This window comes from Esox lucius, chromosome 24 (assembly GCF_011004845.1).
Source record: "Esox lucius isolate fEsoLuc1 chromosome 24, fEsoLuc1.pri, whole genome shotgun sequence".
NCBI lineage: Eukaryota > Metazoa > Chordata > Actinopteri > Esociformes > Esocidae > Esox > Esox lucius.
In genome coordinates, this window is record NC_047592.1 from 11,430,348 (window position 1) to 11,452,685 (window position 22,338).

The 22,338-nt window shown below is 41.7% G+C and overlaps 2 protein-coding genes across 5 annotated transcripts in view; one reads left to right on the plus strand and one right to left on the minus strand.

Moving 5' to 3' along the window:
• Positions 1-11,287, minus strand: part of sec24d (SEC24 homolog D, COPII coat complex component) — a 30,433-nt gene extending 19,146 nt beyond the window's left edge. Inside the window, exons 1-5 of one of the 2 annotated variants that reach the window (XM_034290593.1) lie at positions 11,169-11,287; positions 1,351-1,557; positions 979-1,078; positions 474-610; positions 37-336 (exon numbers count right to left, since the gene is read on the minus strand). In XM_034290593.1, coding sequence (XP_034146484.1) covers positions 37-336; positions 474-610; positions 979-1,078; positions 1,351-1,501 — 688 coding nt within the window. In that variant the 5' untranslated portion in view covers positions 1,502-1,557; positions 11,169-11,287. Of the gene's footprint in view, positions 1-36; positions 337-473; positions 611-978; positions 1,079-1,350; positions 1,558-2,866; positions 2,991-11,168 lie in introns of those variants that run through there. The other variant, XM_010890251.5, reaches the window with a different exon arrangement.
• The window catches only part of LOC105022106 (synaptopodin-2), a 30,696-nt gene continuing 12,309 nt past the window's right edge, over positions 3,952-22,338 (plus strand). Inside the window, exons 1-3 of one of the 3 annotated variants that reach the window (XM_010890255.4) lie at positions 3,952-4,136; positions 18,602-18,753; positions 20,053-20,843. In XM_010890255.4, the coding sequence (XP_010888557.2) occupies positions 4,029-4,136; positions 18,602-18,753; positions 20,053-20,843 (1,051 nt within the window). In that variant the 5' untranslated portion in view covers positions 3,952-4,028. The remainder of the gene's footprint in view (positions 4,137-18,601; positions 18,754-20,052; positions 20,844-22,338) is intronic. The other 2 variants (XM_010890254.4, XM_010890253.5) reach the window with 2 other exon arrangements.

The window sequence follows — 22,338 nt, forward strand, 5'->3', positions numbered from 1 at the left end:
CAAATCCATTGATTCAGGGGCTTGTGACGACTGTACCCTGTGGTTGTTGAGGGTAACCTGGTTGTCCCTCTGCTCCAGGCCCAAACTGCTGAAAGCCCCCAGCACCTGGCGGTGGTGGGCCAGGGTAGGGCCTCCCCATGCCTCCCATGGATGGGGGGCCACCCATAGGTTGACCTGCTGGGGGCGACTGGGGGGACGGCATCCGATGCGATTGGGGACCTGTACATGGGGAGCCCAGAGGCGGGTGTCCCATGGCTGGTGGAGGGGCAGAGTGGAATGGCTGCTGGGCCAGGTGGGAGGTGGGGAGCGCCTGGGAGATCGGAGCGGGCGGTGGACCTACAGCAATGACAAGGGAAGGGCGGACCACTTTCAAAGCACTACAATAATGACACCTGACTGAAACACACTGCATGTTAATGTACCTAAACATGTACCACCTCAGTCTTGAGCTCTTCTAAACAGCCATTATTTACCATATCCAAGGTTCATGGCACCCATCTGATTGGTGACCTGCTGGGCTTGGGGCGGGGCCTGGGGGCTCATGCTGTGGTAGGGGGACTGGGGGGGTTGTCCGTATGGAGAGGCAGCGGCGGCGGGGGGGGCAGCGTACCTGGAGAAAGGTTAACAAGATGCTAATACAGGCTGCTCCAGCAGCGTCAACTATCTCCCTTGCTGCTACTTCACCAAGCAACAAATAGCAAAATACAAAGAAAAACCATGTTTATCTTTAACCTATGAGTGGTCATGAAAAAAACCCGAAGGAGGAACTGGGATGGAGTTGTTTCTCTGCATCTTTTTCCACCCACAGTGTGGGTTTGAATGTGATAAATGTTGCTGTTAACATTAGCTACCGGAAGTTCCTTTTTACGAATATTACACCAGTCCATTTCTTTTGATTTAATTCTAACACGGGGGACGGAACGAATGTATGCTTCGGGGAGATGGCTGCAGTTAGTTACTGAGGGAGATGGCCCTTACCTTGGAGGGTGGGCCTCGTTCTGCTGGCCATTTGAGATGTAATGACTGGAGGCCGGTGGTGAAGGCAGCCCAGTGGGGGGCGGAGCTGGCTTCATCATACCTGAAAGATAAAGCGTCCTTATGGTCTCACATAGGAAGCGTGTGTCTGAGCATTGTGTTGCACCTCAACGTCACGACCACAGCATGACCGTCAACGCAATCTTCTAACGGTCACGTGCTACCATACACAGCAGATCACCCGCATGAGCCACCCAAAAATAATGAGGTAACAGCAAGCTTATCCCTCGGATTAAACGTTTCCGATTTCAACTGACACTGCGTCGCTTGACTCATACATTATGAAACTCTCCTGGACTAATGAGTGTTGCACACCTGTGGGTGGGACGGGGAATGACTGAGGTTGTCCCCCATAGTGTCCGTAGAGGGGCTGGGAAGGCGCGCTCCCGAACCCGGCCGGGTAGCCCCCCATCCCAGACTGGGCCTGGGAGTAGGGTGGAGTGGCAACATATCCCTGCTGACTCATTTTCTGGGTGTGTGGTTAAGGTCTTCTCATTCCAGGGTGGCAGAGATTCAACAAAGCTGCAAGGATGAAAGATCATAATAAGGGTATGTGCTCACTGAGGGAGATGGGCGTTGCATTCTGAAGCTGAAGAAAAACGAGAAGAGAGTTTCAATTGGATAGAGTACAATTCACAGAATAACCACAAACCAGCGCTTTTTGGAAACAACTGACACCTGACACTTTGGAATATTCTCACAGACCGCCCTCTTGATATGCTCCACGACTTATCTTACACCTCTGTATTTTCCTCTTGTACAAAGTAAAAAGGTGGTATACACCAACAAGCAATTCTTGACCTCAAGTCAGCTTCAATGCTCACGTGTAACAACACCCAAGAACATTGGACTGTTGGGAGATAAGAGAGTACCAGTAGAGTTCCAAGTGACTCGACAGATTGTTGTTGCCTGAAAATAAATTGTCCTATAATGAGACATATTATTCTGTGAATAAATGGGTTGACGTATAAAAACACTGCAATTACAATACGATATTACTATTATATCTTAACTGTTGTTTAGGAATAGCCTATGTAATGGTCGGTTCACATAATGACATATTGGAGCAGTTATTGCAGGGCCACATAATCTATAAATTGCTGTTTAAATTAAGTTCACAAGCTCATGGGTAGTGTTGGTGAAATCATATATGAGCAATAAGCAAATGTTTATTAATAAATTACATAAGCCTAAATGTGTCACTCTGCAAAATTAGTACAATTTACTGGCCATCCTTTTACAGTCTTCTGTGTGCTTAAATCTTTCCTAAGTTTTTTTCTATTTTAGAACAAACTGAATGGGTTGAACTCGCACACTAGACAGCTGTCAAATATTGCCCAAAGGCCAGAAGGCCAATACAGTCATCGGATCGGAACAAATACCAAACTCCTTGAAATTAAGAACAAAAAATCCATGTATGAAGACAGAAAATTGTATAACCAGTTATGGCTAAAACATAAAGTAAAACGAGTCTTTTAGCCACTACCCAGAAATGCCACGTCAAAGACCGTTATGATGGCCAGAAATCTGAGCATCACTAACCTAGGTAGCCTGCCATTCAGTCACAACCATTCATAGCCATGTATTTTAAACTGCCGTTAATATATCGACTATTTACAGCACCTGAAAAATATCGATCTCCGAACGCATTTCGGATGCGCCAGGCGTATTTACAAATAGATAGCATAGACCGCAATGATTCGTTCATACACGGAAATTGGTACATGGAACTAAGTTACGTGTCACGGCGAAAGCATTCGGGGATAGGCTACAAATGCATTTCAATAAGCCAAGAGAACGCATTGGGCTTAATGACAAAATAACAATTCACCTGTTTTTTTGAAAATATTTGCCGTATCCTCTTCTTTATGAAATCTTTATAGTGAAAGCAGAGTGCCACGTCAAACTCCAGCACAGTACCGGTCTCTATATGTAACGCACTGAAGCCAATGGTCTGTGCGCATGCGCTCACCTGTGAGCAACACTACACGTCAGCATAGACAATTGCGCGGATTGGGTAGCATGAAAGTCTTCAAGGTCTACTAGGTTGTATTGCAATATTCAGATCCGACAGGCTTCCGGCGAACTTATGTAGTTCAACTAGTCAGCGTTCATTTTCCAATATCAGTAGACGCTGCGGGCTCCGCTGTACGGTGATGTAAAACAATCAGGCCTACCTAAAAAGGTTTATCAACGAAGTATGAATAAAACCCGTTCATATTAGTTCTAGATAGCAATGTACCGAGACTAAGTTTCGGGGCTTCTGATCAATGCATCTGAAAAACATCTGAGCCATTTGAAATGTACACTGAACCAAAAAATAAACACAACAATTTCGAAAAGTTACATTTCATGCACGGAAAGGAGACATGCTCACTAAGAAGGATGCAAACATCTGTGCACAAAATGACATACATTAGATCTTGAACATATGGAAAATGGGATATTTTATTTCAGGTAATGGGACCAACACTTAGTATTTTTGCTCCGTATATATAATATTCTAAAACCGTATCCCCACACTCCCTGGAAAGTGTAATTTCACCATACTTTCTCAAATGTATCGGTGGTCACCAATGAATGAGAAACAATTAGTAGTTTCGGTTGTAATCAACTGATATACCGTTAAACAATAATAATTTAATCACTTTCAACCGATATGCTGATCAACTCCCATTTGATTAGAAACCCAGGTAACAATTGATAGGCCTATCAATAAATATTTCCAAGTTCGTTGTTATTGTTATTACACTTCATGAAAACTTCAACCCACACTGCAGTAACCGTGCACAAATTCAACCTCCCACAATTGATTCGCAAGCGGACGGGCGGGCCCAGGCGCAATGACGTTTCAGAGCGGGTTGGACTCTGGATAACATGCAGATTATGGGAATTATACTACACTGTGCTGCTCTTGATTTCCTAGAGCACTGTTGGTCCAACTCCGGACAACTTGATGATAGCGATTTTGGTGGGATGCTGTAGCATGTGGCATGGGAACTGGGGATTATATCTGCGTAACGGTGAGCGGGTGCGCGCCATGGGGCTTCACACTCCGCGAGGGCGTGGGGGATACCTACCGACCTCTGCAGGTTTATCAGGTAGAAAAGTGATTCATTTGATGAACTGTTTTATTTGTTAATATACTTTGAGTTTGTGTTTTCCACAGGCAACAGTGCATCAACTTTTGCCATATCAATAGTGCATTGGCGTGCCTTTTATTCGGGATATTCTGATACTGTAGCCTATCATTTAAAAATGTACGTGTCAAACAGTGCTGCTGTGAGAACGTGGTTGTGTCAAACATAGTTCACATCTTAAGGAAATTAATTAGCGAAAGAGGATGTCCTCTGTTTTATCATTCTCAACTCGACTGGTATACTATTTCATCCTCGACGAACTGTAGTATAGCTAAGTGTTTATAATGTTAGTAATTGTAACCAGCTGGAGTAATGGTACCTTTCCCAATGGCATCTACAGTAGATGAAATGGTCAACTACAGCCTGTTAATTTAGGGTTTAGATATAGGCATATACTATTTGATAGGCATATAATGAAGCAGTCATCCTAATAATGTTTCTTTATAGGGGTGTTGTTGTGTAATTCAAAGAGTTATGTCATTGTTCTGAAAAAGCTTGATTTGGGCAAATGCTGTGACAGCGAATATTTGGAACAGACATTGCCTGGTGAGTCAAATATGTTTTTGAGCGTAGGAATCATAGGGACCCTTATATGGTCAGGGCTCGAGCACTGTGTGATAGGCAGGATGCTGTGCGATCTGTTATCACTCCTGAAGATTATTGCAAGAATCTAAACAAACGCTCGGGCTGTGGAAAGCAGATCGCGGTTGCGAAGCACCATGAGCGTGCCTTCGTGGGTCACACAGTGATAAATATTGTATTTTGTTTAGGCTTGGATAATAAAGTGCATGGACATTTTTATGTTTGTTTAACATGTTTAATTAATTTAGCTTATCATGGAATCCTAATGTAAATTAATCCCCAAATAAAAATTATAATTGTGGATTCTTCTGTTGTCACATGAACTACATATTAGCATATACTGATGCTGTTGAAGTATAGACAGTATGCAAACCCATGCCATGGAGACTGTTACTAAAAGGCAAGCCTGCCCTTCATGGCCACACAAGCAGCTACCTGGGTAGGAGCAGGAAGGGATACACTTATCTTTCACAGGAAATTAAAACCTTTTCTAGCAGGTTTTACTTCTGGGTAACTGAGATCAGGAATACTGTACAGTTCAGTGTACTTCATGTAGGAATGCAAACAAAAGACAGTTGCTGTCAGTGATTCGGTGCAACCTGAAGTACAAATCCTCATGCATGTGAATGATTGTGTGGATTAGAACCCCATAAACCACAGCCAGCTACCTAGCAATGGGTCATGTGTCACTCAGAGGCGCTGCTTTAGTTCTGCTCAAGTGAACATTTGGCAACCAATTATTTTCCCTCTGCTGAACATTGTTGTAGAGGCCCAACAAAAAATGCTGAGCCGATAAAAAAACATTTGAATACGTTATCATCCGATGCTAACTTGTAAATAATCAAAGGACTTAAGTTTCCAGAGTTTTGTGGGGGTCTTTTATTAGACCAACTGCACTATAACCCAAACCTCACTTGTATCCATTTGCAGGGGGTTTATGAGTCTTTCGGTCACAACATCCTTTGTTTTGAGAGAGCCTGAATCACGTTGGTAAAATCAACCAACATTTCTAAGAATTTAACGATTTTAAGTCTTTTTAGACAGAATGTTCAAAGTCAGTAAACACGACTATGGATGTCAGTAATAACTAGGCTCTAAAGGCCAGAAACTGGAACTAAGGGTTATTTTTCTAGGCACATATCAATCCAAATTCTGGATTAGACAATATACGCAATAGAGGAAACGTGACAAGAATGTTAGCTCACTGAAATGTGCAGTTTTCAGGTGTCAGGCACAGTTACTCATCATTAGAGCATTGTTGACTGAATCACTTTCACTGTTATCTACAGCAGGGGTTCTGTGTAATGGTGCACAGTGGTGCAAAGTCTTCGTCAAGGAGTGGGGGATTTAGACCAATTGATTTGTCTAGCTTTTATTTGGTTCATGAAACCTTAAGTCCAATTGCCCAATCGACAGTCCAATAGCCCAATTTGACTGTCCTGTCCGCGACCCAAGTCGTCCTCCAGCAACTTTCATTGAGGACAGTGTGCAATTATAGATTTGCTTTCATGACCCACCTGTCATGTCCCGATGCATGTTAAAAAAGACTAATCTACTGACCAGTGTACACTATTACAGCATTTAGTGAACATTTGAAAGTAGAATGTTTTTAAGAGATGGCGACTTATTGGATTTATAATTCCCCCTTTGAATTCGGTAGGATTAAACATTTGGTAATATATAAAAAAATCTGGTTGGCAAAGACTGTTTTTATCATACCATGTGAAAAGCATTACTTGAAGGCTGACCGAAATACCTAAAACATTTTATCCTGAACTGAACCACCGTGTCTCCAAGCACAAGACTACTGATACTACTGATCTACTGATCTACTGATCTTGTTAGACTTCTTCAAGGCTAGGCTACTCCAGCTAACCCAGCTTCTAGACCAGTGGTTCTCAAACCTCTCCCAGGGACCCCCGGCCGTTCCGTGTATTAGGCGTATTCCAGAGCTAGCTCAGAGCTACAATAAATTTAGAGATGGCTGGGGGTCCGCAGGAGTGGTTTGAGAACGTCTGTCCAAGACGGAGGTCAGGAACTGGATCTCCATTTAGCAGTATAATATACTGTAAGGTGCCTAGCCTCTTTGCTAGTTACGCCATGGCTCATTACTGTACCTGTTTTAGCATGTGTCAGGTTGGAGGACTAAAATCTCTAGACTGTTCTGATGGAATGGGCATTACCAAGCAGTGGCCAAGAAAGTAGACCCCAGGACGAGTTCCTGCTGCTTTGGGAGTAGTGATGGCCAAACGAGGCTTCATTAGCGTCATTTAGCAGCAGGATATTATGCTGGCAGCAATTCATAAGGCCATATAGTTATCAAGCTTGTCAGTAAAAAAGAACACACACAAACAATATTGGAACAGACATTAAAAATAAAATGTACAGACTAGATTGTTAACTATATTGCTTTAAATATTTCAATGACAGCATTTATTTTGAATAAGAAAATCTGAGTTACCGCTGCTACCACAATATCCTGCTGCTAGAAGAACAGTAATGAAACCTTGTATGGCCAACACTATTTGGTGGGATCTAATGGGAATTCAGATCATTGAACAACTTATTAAAATCAATTGTGTGATGGCAACATCAAAACCAAACGGGAACTTCAAACTGACTCCCTTTTCACACACACCAGTGTTGTTTTACACCGTTTCTGGCTAATAAACATTCGAAATATTTTGCTACAGATGGTAAGTAGATCTGTCGACCAACTTTACACATAGTGTACACACAATGCATAAGGATAGAACTGGAACACTCTTTTTATAATTGGTGCCAATCTATTTAAAATTAATTGTGAACAAATATTTAATGTACATAAATACTCAGAGGCGATCAGCCTTGATTCAATTGCTTGAAGTGAACAATCATCATCATTTAATTAATTTAACATGTCATTAACAAAATGAGAGTGAAGCATCACTTGCCATCTACTGTATAAATAAGTAAACCAACTGGATTCCCAACCATTTCAAAATAAACGGATTGCCACTCTAAACTGAATCTCTATAAAGAATTAGGCAGTGTGTTGATATTCCAAAAATGACTACTGCACAGCGTCCTGGCTTATTTACTTTACACCAGACTGCAATATTCGGCTTTTCTTTTGGGCAATGCAGCTGTGAAAGTTTTCTTTCTAATGCAGTGCTGGGAAAAGGACAAGTGTATTGTTTTTATGTCTGGAATACGCCCAGACCATTCAGTTGTAGCGGTGCTCCCACAACATTCCTACAAAGGAAACCTAATGAAAAAATAAATAAAATAAATCACGATTTTTTTTCTAGTGACATTCCCAACAAAAAAAACCCAAAAAACGGAACAACTGAAAAACAAGAGAAATAAATGTAATTTCAAGAAAATCAAGCTGATGCCTAAACCTGATTTTGTTCTGTAAGAAATTGATTATTCAATGTACTGGCACGCAGTAAACTCACAGTGCAATCTAAGGGTCTCTACACTCTCAAGAGGCTGTTTTCCATATATGGGAAGTTGTTTTTACTCTGACATTTTGGGAGTCCTGGCTTGAGAACAAAGTTGGTGAAGTCATAACCCACTTACCATGGTTTTGTAAAGGTTCACAAACCCTTTGGCCTACACTGAGATGTGGCTACATTTTAATAAGCAGAGGAGATTTCCTTTGTCGTCTTTATTAATAGTAAATGTGCCAGCATGTCTATTCTCAGGTCATTTGGCAAACACTTGTTTATCTACCATCACACATTAATGACTTTGATTTGAGAGATATTGAGTCTTTAAAATTCAGCCACACAGAATTTTTTTACATTGATGAGTGACATCATCTGTTGACACTGTAATGCTAGAAGAATTCTATAGTGCAGTAAGACCATTTCAATAGTTAAATGGAAGTTACACTCAAATCAATGTGTCAGATGTTTCTAGAGCATTTTGTCTTGTCTCATTTCTAGTCCTTACCCCTCCGGGTTAACACATTCAGGAAGATAAACAACTTCAGTTGTATAACCCGATCATCATGGGCAACATTTCTTAATGGGCCCTGAAGAAAAAGTGTGTTAGACCCTGTGTTCAAGTGGTAGGGCCATGGGCTTACAAAGTCAAAGTGCATGGAATGTCTGCTCACTGAGGGAGCCGAGTGCAAAATGCATTCACAAATTGTAAAGTTGTAGACAAGTTATGGATGTGCGTAACCGTCTGCAAATATCTAGGTGTCCCCACATTTAACTGTGCAGAACCCTGTCTGTAAATATCTGTAGGGCCCTGCATTTAACTGTGCAGAACCCTGTCTGTAAATATCTGTAGGGCCCTGCATTTAACTGTGCAGAACCCTGTCTGTAAATATCTGTAGGGCCCTGCATTTAACTGTGCAGAACCCTGTCTGTAAATATCTATGGGGCCCTGCATTTAACTGTGCAGAACCCTGTCTGTAAATATCTGTAGGGCCCTGCATTTAACTGTGCAGAACCCTGTCTGTAAATATCTGTAGGGCCCTGCATTTAACTGTGCAGAACCCTGTCTGTTAATATCTGTAGGGCCCTGCATTTTACTGTGCAGAACGCTGTCTGTAAATATCTGTAGGGCCCTGCATTTAACTGTGCAGAACCCTGTCTGTAAATATCTGCAGGGCCCTGCATTTAACTGTGCAGAACCCTGTCTGTAAATATCTGTAGGGCCCTGCATTTAACTGTGCAGAACCCTGTCTGTAAATATCTATGGGGCCCTGCATTTAACTGTGCAGAACCCTGTCTGTAAATATCTATGGGGCCCTGCATTTAACTGTGCAGAACCCTGTCTGTAAATATCTATGGGGCCATGCATTTAACTGTGCATATTTAGGAAGGATCTTGTGCTAGGTGCATTTATATCTGTGTTGGAATTCACAATTGTATCTCTATCAGTGTTCTGGAGGACTGAAATTGGGATAAAGCCTTTTCTTCTGTAATGCTCCTTGGTCCTTAAACAAAACTACAAGTGACTTCAATGTATTGTAGTTTGTATTGTATATTCATTCTTATCTTACCTGCTTACCTCTTGTGAGATCAACTCTCACAATTCGAATGGCATAAGGAACAACCCAAGTGATCAACCAGCAGAATATGTTTAAAATGAATGTCTATGTAACACCCTGGCTATACAAGGCAGCTTTAAGATGAATGCAAAGGATGGAAAAATAACCACAATTTATAGCGTGCAGCTATTAGGTTAGGAGGCCAAAAATCTAAGGTCAAGATGACTCCACTTCCCATGCCATTTGTTAGATCCAACTGAAAATGAATGGAAACTTATTCATGTTGCTAATCTTGGATTGTAGCATGTAGCTGACTACAAACTTGCACGATAATAAACACATTTTCTGTCCACATGGGTATTAAATGGGGTATGGCTCAAAAACAATTACCCAACTGTCCCAGCCCAACTCACGGTCATTGGCCTTAAGGGTATTATTCTCTGGTCTTGGAAGACATTATTGTATAATAAACATTGCAGCAACACAGAATCAGCAGAAAAAGCCCACGTTTACATGCTGCTTATGACTTTTGGATTATAATGAGTTTATCTAATATCCGGGTTAACATAATGATTGTGTCATCATCTCAACTCAATCACATTATACTGCACTTTTGAAAGAGTCTGTCAATCACTAGTAGTAGTAGAAGTAGTAGTAGTAGTAGTAGTAGTAGTAGTAACTAACAATCCTGCATCCAAAAGATTTAAACATAATCTCAGCAAGGTCAATCTTTCTGGAACCATGATGTGCCCATCCGTACCTGACAACAGTGTGTCGTGTGTCCGTTGGCATTTCCAGCCGTTGTGGAAAAGTCAGTCATTGGAATGGAACCCCTCTCTAAACAGACCACAGAGATGGATAAAGAAAGCCACCCTGTATTTCTCCCAATTGAGCAGTACATTTAGGTCATAAAGCTTTTCTTCCACTAGAAATTCCACAAACAGAAATGGTGCTTAATGTGTAATGTATTGTTACGGCAGGTATAATAAAGAGAACCTTAGCAACCTGCAATTACGGAATGTTTGCTCACAAGCATAATGTGATCCTTTCCTTAATCCATTGGAAGACCCCCCCAGTTGGCCACTTTAAAGGGGGGACAGTCTGCTAGCATGGTGCTGCCTATTCTTAAAACAAGCTTTTGGTCTCAAGAGGCCTCTATTCATCTCTGTAAGACAGACCCACTGACTGACTCACAGACCAAAAGACTGACCCACAGACTACCTAACAGAGCAAAAGACTGATCAGCAATGGAAAATGCATGGAGGAAAAAACTTGCAATTCATCCAAAGCAGCTTCCTGGCCTTGGCAACTCTTATGGCTTTCTTTGTCAAACTCTACATAATAAGCCACATAAACTGCCAGTTATGCAAACATTCTTACCACACGCTTCAAATTGTGATTGATCCGTACACTTAACTCACTGTTTCTTGATTGCAGGTTGACTTGATTGCAGTAATATTCTAGCAGGTTGTAAGGAATGAATGAATGTGTGCACCTGCAACTGATTAGGCCTTTCCTGACTATATCTGATGCTTGTAACAACTAATGTTAATAAAATATGTTTCTTCATAAACCAGTTCCTACTGGCACACCTGTTTAATCAACGCTAGCCCCATGACAGAGCTGGGGCCATATTCTGCTTTAGTCAGCCACCAAGGGGCAGTCTTGAGTAACTATTTATAATATTATTATGGCTCAACAGCATCTATATTTTGAATAGTTATTTGGGATTCAGTTTGGACATAACATACTTAAAACGTTGTCAGTTTCTGTCTTGGCAGATGTATCCACTTCTTTTTTGTTTTGCTTGTGTAATCAGTGTACATGTAGGAGTATCTCTGGTTACCACAGGCTCAACTCAAAGTTACTAGTTGTAACTTTGAATAGTAAATAGGAGCCAATGGCAGTAATTACCCATTCCACAAGGGGCCATCACTACCTGTAAGACAGCTGAGAAATGCTTGGTTAAAGGAGCAGGGCTTAGGAACTCCCTGAAGCTATGTGTCTAACCCACAGTCTTCCCAGCCAGCCCATTGGTTCCCTTAAAAGTTTCAAGGGATCCCATTGGTTCTAGAAAGAGAGGCATCTGTTCCTTGACTGGTAAAACTGGAAGCTAAGTGAATATATAGCCTGTTCTGGGAACGTTGTTTTTTTAGTTTTCAGGGATGCTCTTTGAACCTCTGTCTCTTATTCCTTGAAAGCATGGAATGTTTGATTAACACTAAGAATTCAAATATGAAATTCCTTTTGAGAAGCTAGACTAAAGTGATGTGTAAAATAACTGCAATAAATTGAGGAAGCTCATCTTTTGGAAGTAACCACTGAACCACTGCTATAAGAAACATGTAGTTCTTGGAATTGGCTAGCTTGGTTGTAGTTCCTGTAGTGTGGTGATGTTCTGAAGTCACTAAAAAGTAAGTTGGAAATTTGTGAAAGGAGCAGGAGTGCCATGAGTGTAACTAGTCTCATTTTAGTCCAACAGCAGGCATTATAAAATGTTTCACTGTTCAAATCTTAAAGTATGGTGAATGCCACATTGCAACTATACATTATTATGTTGTAATCTGATTAACAGCATCCATACCTCACCTGATCATATGAACATTACTAACCATCTGAGTGTTTCCTTTGTGGATCCTAGCATAACAACATCCAAATAGCAACCGATGAGGAAAAAAAAACAATTCAAGCCTAACACATACCATACCCTGGAGGAACCTTTAATAAGCAAACCTGGCTGATACTTAACAGTGGCCACACAGTCCTGAATGCTCTCCAGAACACTGTCTGACATGGAAAGGTGTGAGTCCAAACACACAGATCCCAGAAGGCCTCCATATACGGGCCGGTTGTGAAAGAGTGCTCCTAAAACCTAGGCCGGAGTCATCAGTTGGTTACCAGCTATTAAAAGAAACCCATAAAACGTGTCGGTATGTATAGCATGATCTTGATTTCATCACAGGTTGACAAGTACAGTATTTACCTTTTAAGAACCATCAAACTTCTTTATACACTGAAATGTTTCATAGCAGATTTTATGGGAGTGTTATTTGTGTGGGAGTAGATCTGGGTTGAATTATCATGGTACAGTATTCCAACGAGTCATGTTGACTGTACTGGCATGTTGGAGAGTAAGGACTCCAGGTTGACTGATGGGGGCAAGAAGCCAGGTTGGGGGAGGGTTCAAACTAATGTAGCTCCCAACCGGTACAATTACTTGAACCCCGCCCATGACATGAAGGACATGTTTTCCCATTTCAGGTATCAAAGTCCTATAATTATCAGTCATTGTCTACTCAAATGGACATTGCTATTCGACAAAAAGTGTGTAGCGTAAGAATGTTGATTTTCAACCATCTGGCCCTTGATGACCGATTTCCAGATTGAGATACTTCCATAATCAGGAATTAGAAAAGAAAAGATCTGTAAGGGAGAAACATTTTGGGTAAAAAAAAGAAAGAATAAATGCCGTAAATGATCATAAGCCAATATTGATCTCCAGTTGCATGTGGCGGCTGCCTTGCTTGGGGCGACAGAAATAATTTTGGCACCATACGGTGTTGATAGCGTTAGTGTCCAACAGTTGCCAGGTCTTCTCTCGACCTAACCCAAGCTATTATGCATCAAGACTATTCAGCTTCTGCCCTGCAGAGCCGAAACACCGCCCTCAGTGATGAGTGAACTCGCGTGGCTTCATCGATGCATTTAATGAGGTACAGTTGCTAGTGTAGAGGGAGTGGGAGAGGTGCGAGAGCATGCATCCTTGTGGTACTCCATAAACCCCTCGTTCCCGGCTAAACAAAAGCAGAAGCGTGTCCCCACCTAGGTGTAAGAAATGGGGAAGGAGGAAAACAGCTGTGTTATGGGGTACAGTGAGAAGAGGAGAGGGACTAAGACCCGCATGAAACCTGTAGCTGGAGTTGGTAGTGCACACACACACACACACACACACGTCCACTCCACCTCACCTGGTAGAAGCATCTGGCCAGGTAGGAGTCAATCCAGCTGTGTGCAAAGCCTGTAAGGTGGAATGGGAGATGGGGGAGGATTGAGGAGCGGATAGAGAGAAAGGGAAGTAGCAAGGAGCAAGTTAAAGCACGACTGATAATGTGGACGTTTTCCTCCATTTTCACTCAGCCTACAATGCAGTTCTCTGAGTTAACAGTGAGTCGTTAAGGCATGTTGCAGGAGGTGAGGGCCCAACTGGCTGAGGCAGAAAGGGTAGAATGGATGTAGAGGGAGGAGTGTAGGATTAAAGAGGCAGAATAATGAGCCAAAATACAAAAGAGAGAGGGTGCAATGACCCAGTATATGCAGTGGATTATGTTCTTGGCCCAAGAAATGAGAAGAGTGAGTGATAGCTGTGAAAAACATACAAAGAGTAATATTTTAATATTTAATACCATTCTGAAGAGTCATTTAAATTGACAGAGAGAATAAAATGTTATGTAAGAATAATAAGAGAAGTACAGACAGGAAGACGAGGCATCATATTTAGTAGAAACATTTGTCATTATGGTTAGACTTACTAGGGAGCACTGAAGAACAGGAAAATATATAAAGATTGATGCAACAGTATTACTGTGTTGATTCATTCTAACCCAAGATAAATGTGTCTATTCAAAATGTTTTCAATAACGCACTTCAGAAGAGTAATGGGTAAAAGTAATGGGTATTGCAATAAAAACTATTTTAGTACATACTATACTGCATTTGTGAATTAATGTGTGCACTTTCACTGAAAGATAAAGCCTTTGAGTCAAAATGTTCTCATTCATAAAGCGCATCAAAGTAGGAGTGCTTATCTAGGATCAGCTCGCTTCCAGTACATGTCCCCTTATTATTATTCTTCTTCAAAAAGATGAGATCAGGCTTCCCACTGGGAGACAGGCTCAGAACTGTGGCCGAAGTGCACTATGTTGTTTGCCTGCTTAGTCACTCTCGTCTTCGTACCAAAGTTCATAACAGTAGATTATAACCTGTGCTACTTCACTGGATGTACACTGCCCTCTAGTGTCACAGTGGTGGAACAACATTAGCCTTGTCCCCAAGCTACTGCACACAGTAATACATTGTGACTAACTAGACAGGCTACATTTGCACTTTAGTCATTAAACACATGGAGATTGTTTGCCTTGTCTGCTCGGGGACTTAAACTGGCAACATTTTAATTACTGGCCCTACACTATAACTAGCCTTTCTATTGCAGCAGAGCTACACCCTGTAAGCCAGTATTCCTATACGGCACATGCCTGTTTTATTTTCCATCAGATTTTTTGTCACTAGATATCTATTCAATTGGTTTTCACTTGTCATTTCACCAAAACAGATATTACTGTGTGGGTGTTGTCAGCACGTGGCAATTAACAATTATCTAGTAAAAGTGCGGTGTGTCCTTGGAGAATCCTGGAATCCAAAAGAAAAGATGTGTGATTGGGGAGCAATAACAGGTGGGTGGGTGATTCATTTTGGGCAGGAAGGTTCAGGAGATTCATTAAGGGTCAGTAGAGTCATCCCTTGAGCATTGCACATCATTTCATAAAGTCTGTGTTACTTTAATTTCTCTTTTCCTGTTAATTTGATTGACTGTTACAAGGTGCCAATGAGGCATGGGAAAGGCTTATTAACAGTTAGCCTCAATCAGCTGCCTGTCACGTTGTTTAAATAGCCACAGAGAGGTCCTCCCTGTTAATTGCCTGTGTATTCAGTGTATGTCTAAATGTTATGCTTGACAGCTGAGCTGAACATGATTGTTGTATGTCATAGTGGCCAGAGGTCAACTACACTGAAAGAGCTCTGGATAACGGTGTCATACCGTTATTCTGGATAACGGTGTCATACCGTTATTCTGGATAACGGTGTCATAAGACATACGAACCCGGTGTCATAAGACGTACGAGCCCCTTTTGTTGCCATAGCGGCAACAAAAGGGGCTTGACGATGTAACCGGTGTCAGTCAAAGAGGGCTGAGAACTGTCGGAATTATGTTATTGGTGAATGTACGACAGATCAATATTTCATTTTCCTGCTCGGCCTGACTTCTTCATTGACAATATGGCTCAATCAGCTGCGTGTCACATTGTTTAGAATTAGTTTGTGAGAATCAGTAAATGGGGGCAGAACAGTGTGTCATTTCCCACAGGATTTGGTCCAAAGTCCAAATAAATTTGCTGTTGCTTTTAACCACACACTATTGAATTCCATGTCAGTACATTGTATTTTTTCCCCTCCCACTGAAATAATGCAATAATAGTGGCTGACATATTTTTTTTAATTTCTTACATGCTTCCACATATTACATCCTTTAAATTAATAAATCATTCCATGCATTGTAAGAGCAAATTATAAGAGAAAATGTAATTGTGTTCTGTAGAGGTGCTATTTACATTTCAAATGGAAAACCGGCAATTAGCTATATATTCAAACCTTTGCGAAACTATCATTCCTTGTTGATTAACTGACAACATGTTAGGGAATGGTTTCAGTCGAGGCTTTACTTTTTCATTTGTTGGATACAAATAACATGAAAAGGTTGTTACTTGCTTCGATGATCAGCAATCCATCATGTTGAAAGTTAACTGTGGATCTTTGTCATCTTTCGGGAATAGATGTACTGTATTTTCAAGAATTTTTTAGATGTTTTGGTTCAAGACACGTTTTTGTCATTTGTGCAAAATGCTATTAGTGACACAGTAGTATAAGATTTAACAGAGAACTATGCAGGTTTTCCACCTAACACTTGGAATGCTTGGATTTGCATGATTTCTTGTCAAATACATGATTTGTTTAAAAAATACTGCACATCTTTTAGCTTTCACACTCCTTGAGAACCATCATTTAAATGACGCTAGCCAATCCAGAATGTGCTGCACTAACCATAAGTAAATAACTTTAAAAGCTGAATACTATTTACAGGATCTGCAGTTTAAGCAGTAATAAAGCATACCACTTTCGAATGTATGTTATACACAAGACAAATCTATGGGTCCATTGTATCTTTCTAACCATGTGTTCTGGTTATATAATGTTTCTTTAAAGTTACATTGTTTCTAGACAATGCAATCAATTAGTGCTTATATTTTGTGTTCTGATGGGGTACAACGGTTTCCATAAGCCCAAGGGGCATTTATAATGTATTGTATATTGTTCAACAATCCATAGGTAAGATGGATGTATTCAAACAACTTTTGCTCGCAAATCCTTCTTTCCCTACCTGATATCCAATAACACATCTGTTTGAAATCCACTGACATCGTGGAGAGCCTAGCAGATAGGAAAATTGGATCAGTAACCAAAAGGTTGCTAGATCGAATCCCTGAGCCAACAAAATGAAATAAAATCTTTTTTTCTGTTCTTGAGCAAGGCATTCAACCCAATGTGGCAAACCCCTGCACCTCTTCAACTCAAAGGTGTTAAGTTAAAAGCTGGTGTCAAGTTCTGTTTGAAACTTGCTTGTCTAAAAAATAAGTATAATATATATTTATATATATATGTTTGAAAATGATTGGTTAATTCTGAACACAGCCACATCCCCAGTTATAAAAGGGTGTGTACACTTATGCAACCAGGTTATTGTTCATTTTTCCCCCTCGAAGATTTCAGTTTGTTTTTCAAATGAATTGTTCACATTATATTAAAAGTTCTGACATGATTTATCTTTGACTCATTCTTTTACATCACAAAAACCTGGCATTTAAACAGGGATGTGTAGAATTTTTATATCCACTGTACGTATATATTCTTTATGTATGTCTCTTTCATCCTGTGTTGTTTCATCACAGCACAAAGGCAATTCGGTGGCTCCATGATTAGCTCTAGAATCTTTAAGTTAAGAGTTACTGCAGCAGTATGGTAGGGTGTATGATAACATTGTATCCAATAATCCTATAATGCGCAGTGCATCAAGTATGTCCCTAATGTATACAACGTTACACCACATGATATTTCCAAAATATTTCGCACTCCTGGTCTTCAGATACTAGGGACATACCACTGTGGCTCCAGTACACGTCACAGAGTATATTAAATAAGTATCAATGTCTGCTGAGCCTTCATATTTCCTCCCCATTAGTTTAGCTATGCCCATACATCTAATATTGCACCTCACCCGATGATTGAGTTATGGAGCTAACAGGGTTTGGAGATGAGCGCACTACGGCGGCCACTTGTTGTTCTTGCTGTCGAAAACATTTGTGTGGTGTTGATTAGTATTCTAATGTACTGTTGTGCTTTCATCTAAGTCAGCGATCTAAATAAATGGTACAAAGTCGTACAGAGTTTCAGCATTTGGATATCATTTGACTCCGGGTTCCTACAAACGGAGCAGAATAATTTGGCTTCGCTAAAGAGTAACCCTGTCTTAGACTCAAAGATCAAATAATCTCCAATCTAATGCCTAAGCTTAACGCATTCAAACATCCCTCTGATAAGTCTTGTGAATGATCAAGGACCCGACAGGCAATTGATTAGTAAACATACTCAGGGACTGTGGGGAAAGTGTTTTATCTATTATCCAATAGATGTCTTATTTAAAATGTGACCTATAGCTGGGTAGAGTTCAAATTTGGATACGTTATGTTGCAAACATGCTGTTTTAACCAGCTGAGTTTGGGCTCACTTTAGGCATTGACTCTGGGAGTTAACATAAGCCTTTGGATCACAGGACATGCAACCTTTTTTAAGTGAAGTTGGAGTGGGAAGTTGAGTCTCTGGTTAGGAGATGGATGAGACAGGAGATTACAACTAGACCACAAGCTCTGCCACCAAAACCACCTTGTTGCTTACAATAACTACACTAACCTGAGTAATTGGTGTTGGTGAAGGAAAAACAAATCCACTGTTTGTCAATCTTCAGGTGGAAGAGGGGGGTCGCGCCTCCCTAGCCGGGATCTGCGAGGGGGATGAGGTGGTGTCTCTGAATGGAGAACCCTGCAGCGGCCTTTCCCTCCCAGAAGCCATTGCTCTCATCGAAGCCTCAATCACCTCCATCCAGCTATTGGTAAAAAGGTAACATAAAAGTCTGTCTGTGTCATTATTGACTGTTTTATCGACGTTCATTTTTTGTGGGAGAAGTCGGAGTCAGCCAGCACCTTCGAGAACAATGTCTCAAATAATGTACTTGAGGCAGTCAATTAAGAAGATGACTTGGATTTGAAAATGCCCTCTTTTCCATTATTGAATTGGAATGTCAGATTTCTTCTTAAACACACTTTAATAAACATTTAACCGAAACATTTGGTGCACTTAGTTCAGCAGGGCTTAACCATCCTCCACACAGTTCTCACATAACCTGCCTGCATTGATCTTAACAACTGGGCCACGTAAAAGGAGCCAACCAACGTAACAAAACAACAACCCTGCTTTATTAGCATTCAGACAGTGTGTTGTAAATGACCTGCCCTTATACACAGACCAGAGGAATGTGACGTGCTGACGGGTGGATAGAGTGTCTTTATTGGCAAGACCTTTGAGCGGCTTGGCTGCCGACAAACCAGTTGTTACCGATGCGTGGGCCGTCCCAACAAGCCGCTGGCAAACAGTCAGCATGCATCAAACGCGGTGGGCTGTCGCGGTGTGCCGTCAGTTACTGGCACAGATGCCCATGTTAGACGATACCTGGTGGGCCCAGTCCGCCGGGTATTTGTATTGTGTCACTGTGAAGTGGCCAGCTGTAAAATCTCACTTATGTACTCGATGGTTGAGATGTTACATGGTGGTAACCGCTCTTAGACAATTGTAGACTCGCACTCAATTTCTCCTCCAGGGTAGAAAGATGGGGTTTTTTAATATATTTTTGGTCGCATCTTTTGTCCGCTCCCCCCTTGGTTCATAGGCTCCAGTTGATTTCAATGCAATAATTGTAGCCACAGAATGACATTCTGTTTCCATCTATGACACACAAAGGGGAAATGAAGTGAGACCAAATTTTAAATGTGAATGTTACTTTCCACCTCAGTACTTCAGTGCGGTCATTTAATTAACATGAAATATGGAAATTGAGTTAGCTTGATTATGGTGACCACTTGAGGGCCAAGCTGATGAGATGGCCTTAGCTAAAGGCCAAGTGCATGGGTGTGTAGCACAAATACAAGATATTGCATATTGGACATCCAATGAAATCATGACATCAGAAAAAGATAACAGATTGCCAGTGGGAAGGGAGAGTGTGAACATTGTAAACACAGCCACTATAGCCAAACAACAGCAAATGCTAGTTTTACTCTGCAGTTTCAAAACTTGGTTACCTCGTTTTTGGGAACTATTTTCATTGAACATGAGTGTTGTGTTATGCTTCTCCTCATGTAGGTGCTGCACCCAGACCCCCAAGGAAACTGATTCAGAGAAGACATACTTTGGTGCAACGGACTCTGGCAAGGCTTTGGAAAGCACAACGCTCCACATCCTATCCCCGGGGAGGCCTCAGCCTACTAGGGAGCACTACATCGCTGAGTCCCAGGATGAGGCCTACTACGGGGAAACGGAAAGCGACACGGAGGCTCAACACGGTATCGACGTGGTCTGCACACAGCTCCGTGTACCTGCGGCAGAGGAGTGCCAATTCGCTGGAGGAGGAAAAGACAGAGATCAGGTGGGACCTCGAGTGGGGAGTTTCCCCCCGGGGGCAATGGTGGAGCTCCAGTTGTCCCTGTCCAAACACACCCTGGAGGATCCCAAATGTACCTCCCTGGGAAGTGCCCTTGGAATAGAGGGGGAGATCCAGGCCAGAGAGGCCACGCAGAACAGGGCTCTACTCCACACCACCACCCACTCGCTTTATGTACCTGGCCCAGTTAGGGAGCCCCTTGGTCAGCATGGAGTGGTGCTGAGCTCACCGTCCCTGACCGGCAAGGTGGAGGTCACCACACAGCACCCGACGGCTGGGAGGGGCTACCCACGGCTAGTAGAGGGGGTGGGTGCCTGTGAAAGTGTCATTCATGCCCCCGGGGATGAAGGAGGAGGGAAAAGCAAGGGAGCTCACGCCTCCTTCACAGTCTCATTTGGAATTCCTGCAGAACGTCTCTCGTCGGCAGAGGAGCAAGACTCTGATTCAGGGAAGGACGTTGGGAGACCCAGCAAACACCGGGCCAGGCACGCCAGTGAGTACACAACACCTGTTCCCTTCCACTGACTTCACTGCTCTTCCTTTGCATGTCTGTGTGTTGTTTGAGTGTCCAGTTATTGTTGCCTTCAGGTTGCACAGGCTAATAGCCTAATTGACCCAAGTGCAGAAATTGCACTGCCGTGAAACTAACTACGCTCTGGGAGACATGTGTGCGTTCCTTTGCTGGGTGCCCTGTTGCTCACAAAAATATGCCCCCCAAAATAGTAGATGCTCTCACTTACTCGGGTGGGGTTTTGTTCGGAGAGAAGTAGAGTTCAGATTGTAGCAACAAAGACAAAAGGCAGAACACTGACAAATATAATACTATATCAGAAGAGAGAATGATGGAAATCAATCAATATGGTGAAATAGAAGGGAGAGGCAGAATGAAGTATTGTATACACCTAAAGAAATACATTAAGTAAATGTCCCATTCAATGTTTTCCTCTAACTCTGAGTTGAGGCTCGAAGATGTGCCTACCAGAGGGATAGATTGGGCATTGGATAGAGCAAGCGCACGGGGACATAAATAAAACACCATTGCGTTGATGATGCCTGCAGAACTTGTCTTTGACAGACACCAGCATGTGCCGCACTGGTTATCCGATCCTTTAAAATAGCATGTCTTAGCCTGTGCCATAAAGCGATCTTCGCTCACTACTCCCTGTCTTCCTCCACCTTGAGGTTAGTCGCACTGGGGAAATAAAAATGTACGGGTAGATAATATTTTTCAAATCACTGCTTTGTGTGTGCGTGTGTGTGTGTGTGCATGGTCAAGGCTGGTGAAATCTGTAGGTATATGCCAGTCGTTGCGTTTGGTTTTGTTGGCAAATGTTGACAAATCCGAAAGAGGACAGAAGGTTTGTATGTGGACTAACAGATAAGGAGTGGGTAAGGTGCTTGGATTCTGGTGAACTACTGTCCCATGGGCTATTTTTAAAATCTAGCATATGAACAGACTGGCACAGCTGTGTTAATAGTGTGTATTATCGGGGAAAACAAGGATGATATTAGGCATGGGGCAGGGCGTTTGGTAATTGCTTTGTCTAGTGAATAGAGATTGTGTCATTTTTGACATTAAAGTAACAACGTTTGAAAGCTAGTTTGTTTGGTTATAGCCCAGTATCAGATTAGGATCAAGAAAGTATTGGTTGAATGAATGAACAAAATTAATACTGCTTTATTGAACTGTATTTCGTATGACTGGGTTATGTGGGGATTGTCCATAAATTATGTTTTTTATGGACATTTACGAAAATTGTAGGTATTTAGATTTGGTTTGTAATTGTATGATACATTTTTTGCTCAAGTTTATTTTACTCACATGTAGCATGGCTTGATTTGAATGAGCAGTTTGTGGAATTGTGAAATGTCAATGAGAATTATTAGTAAGTTGTTACAATAATGTATTTAGATGTATGTTTTAACACTATAATTAGGGTGGAGTCCGGTGTTTGGATGTATTCAAGATTAAACTTCACTGTAAGCCT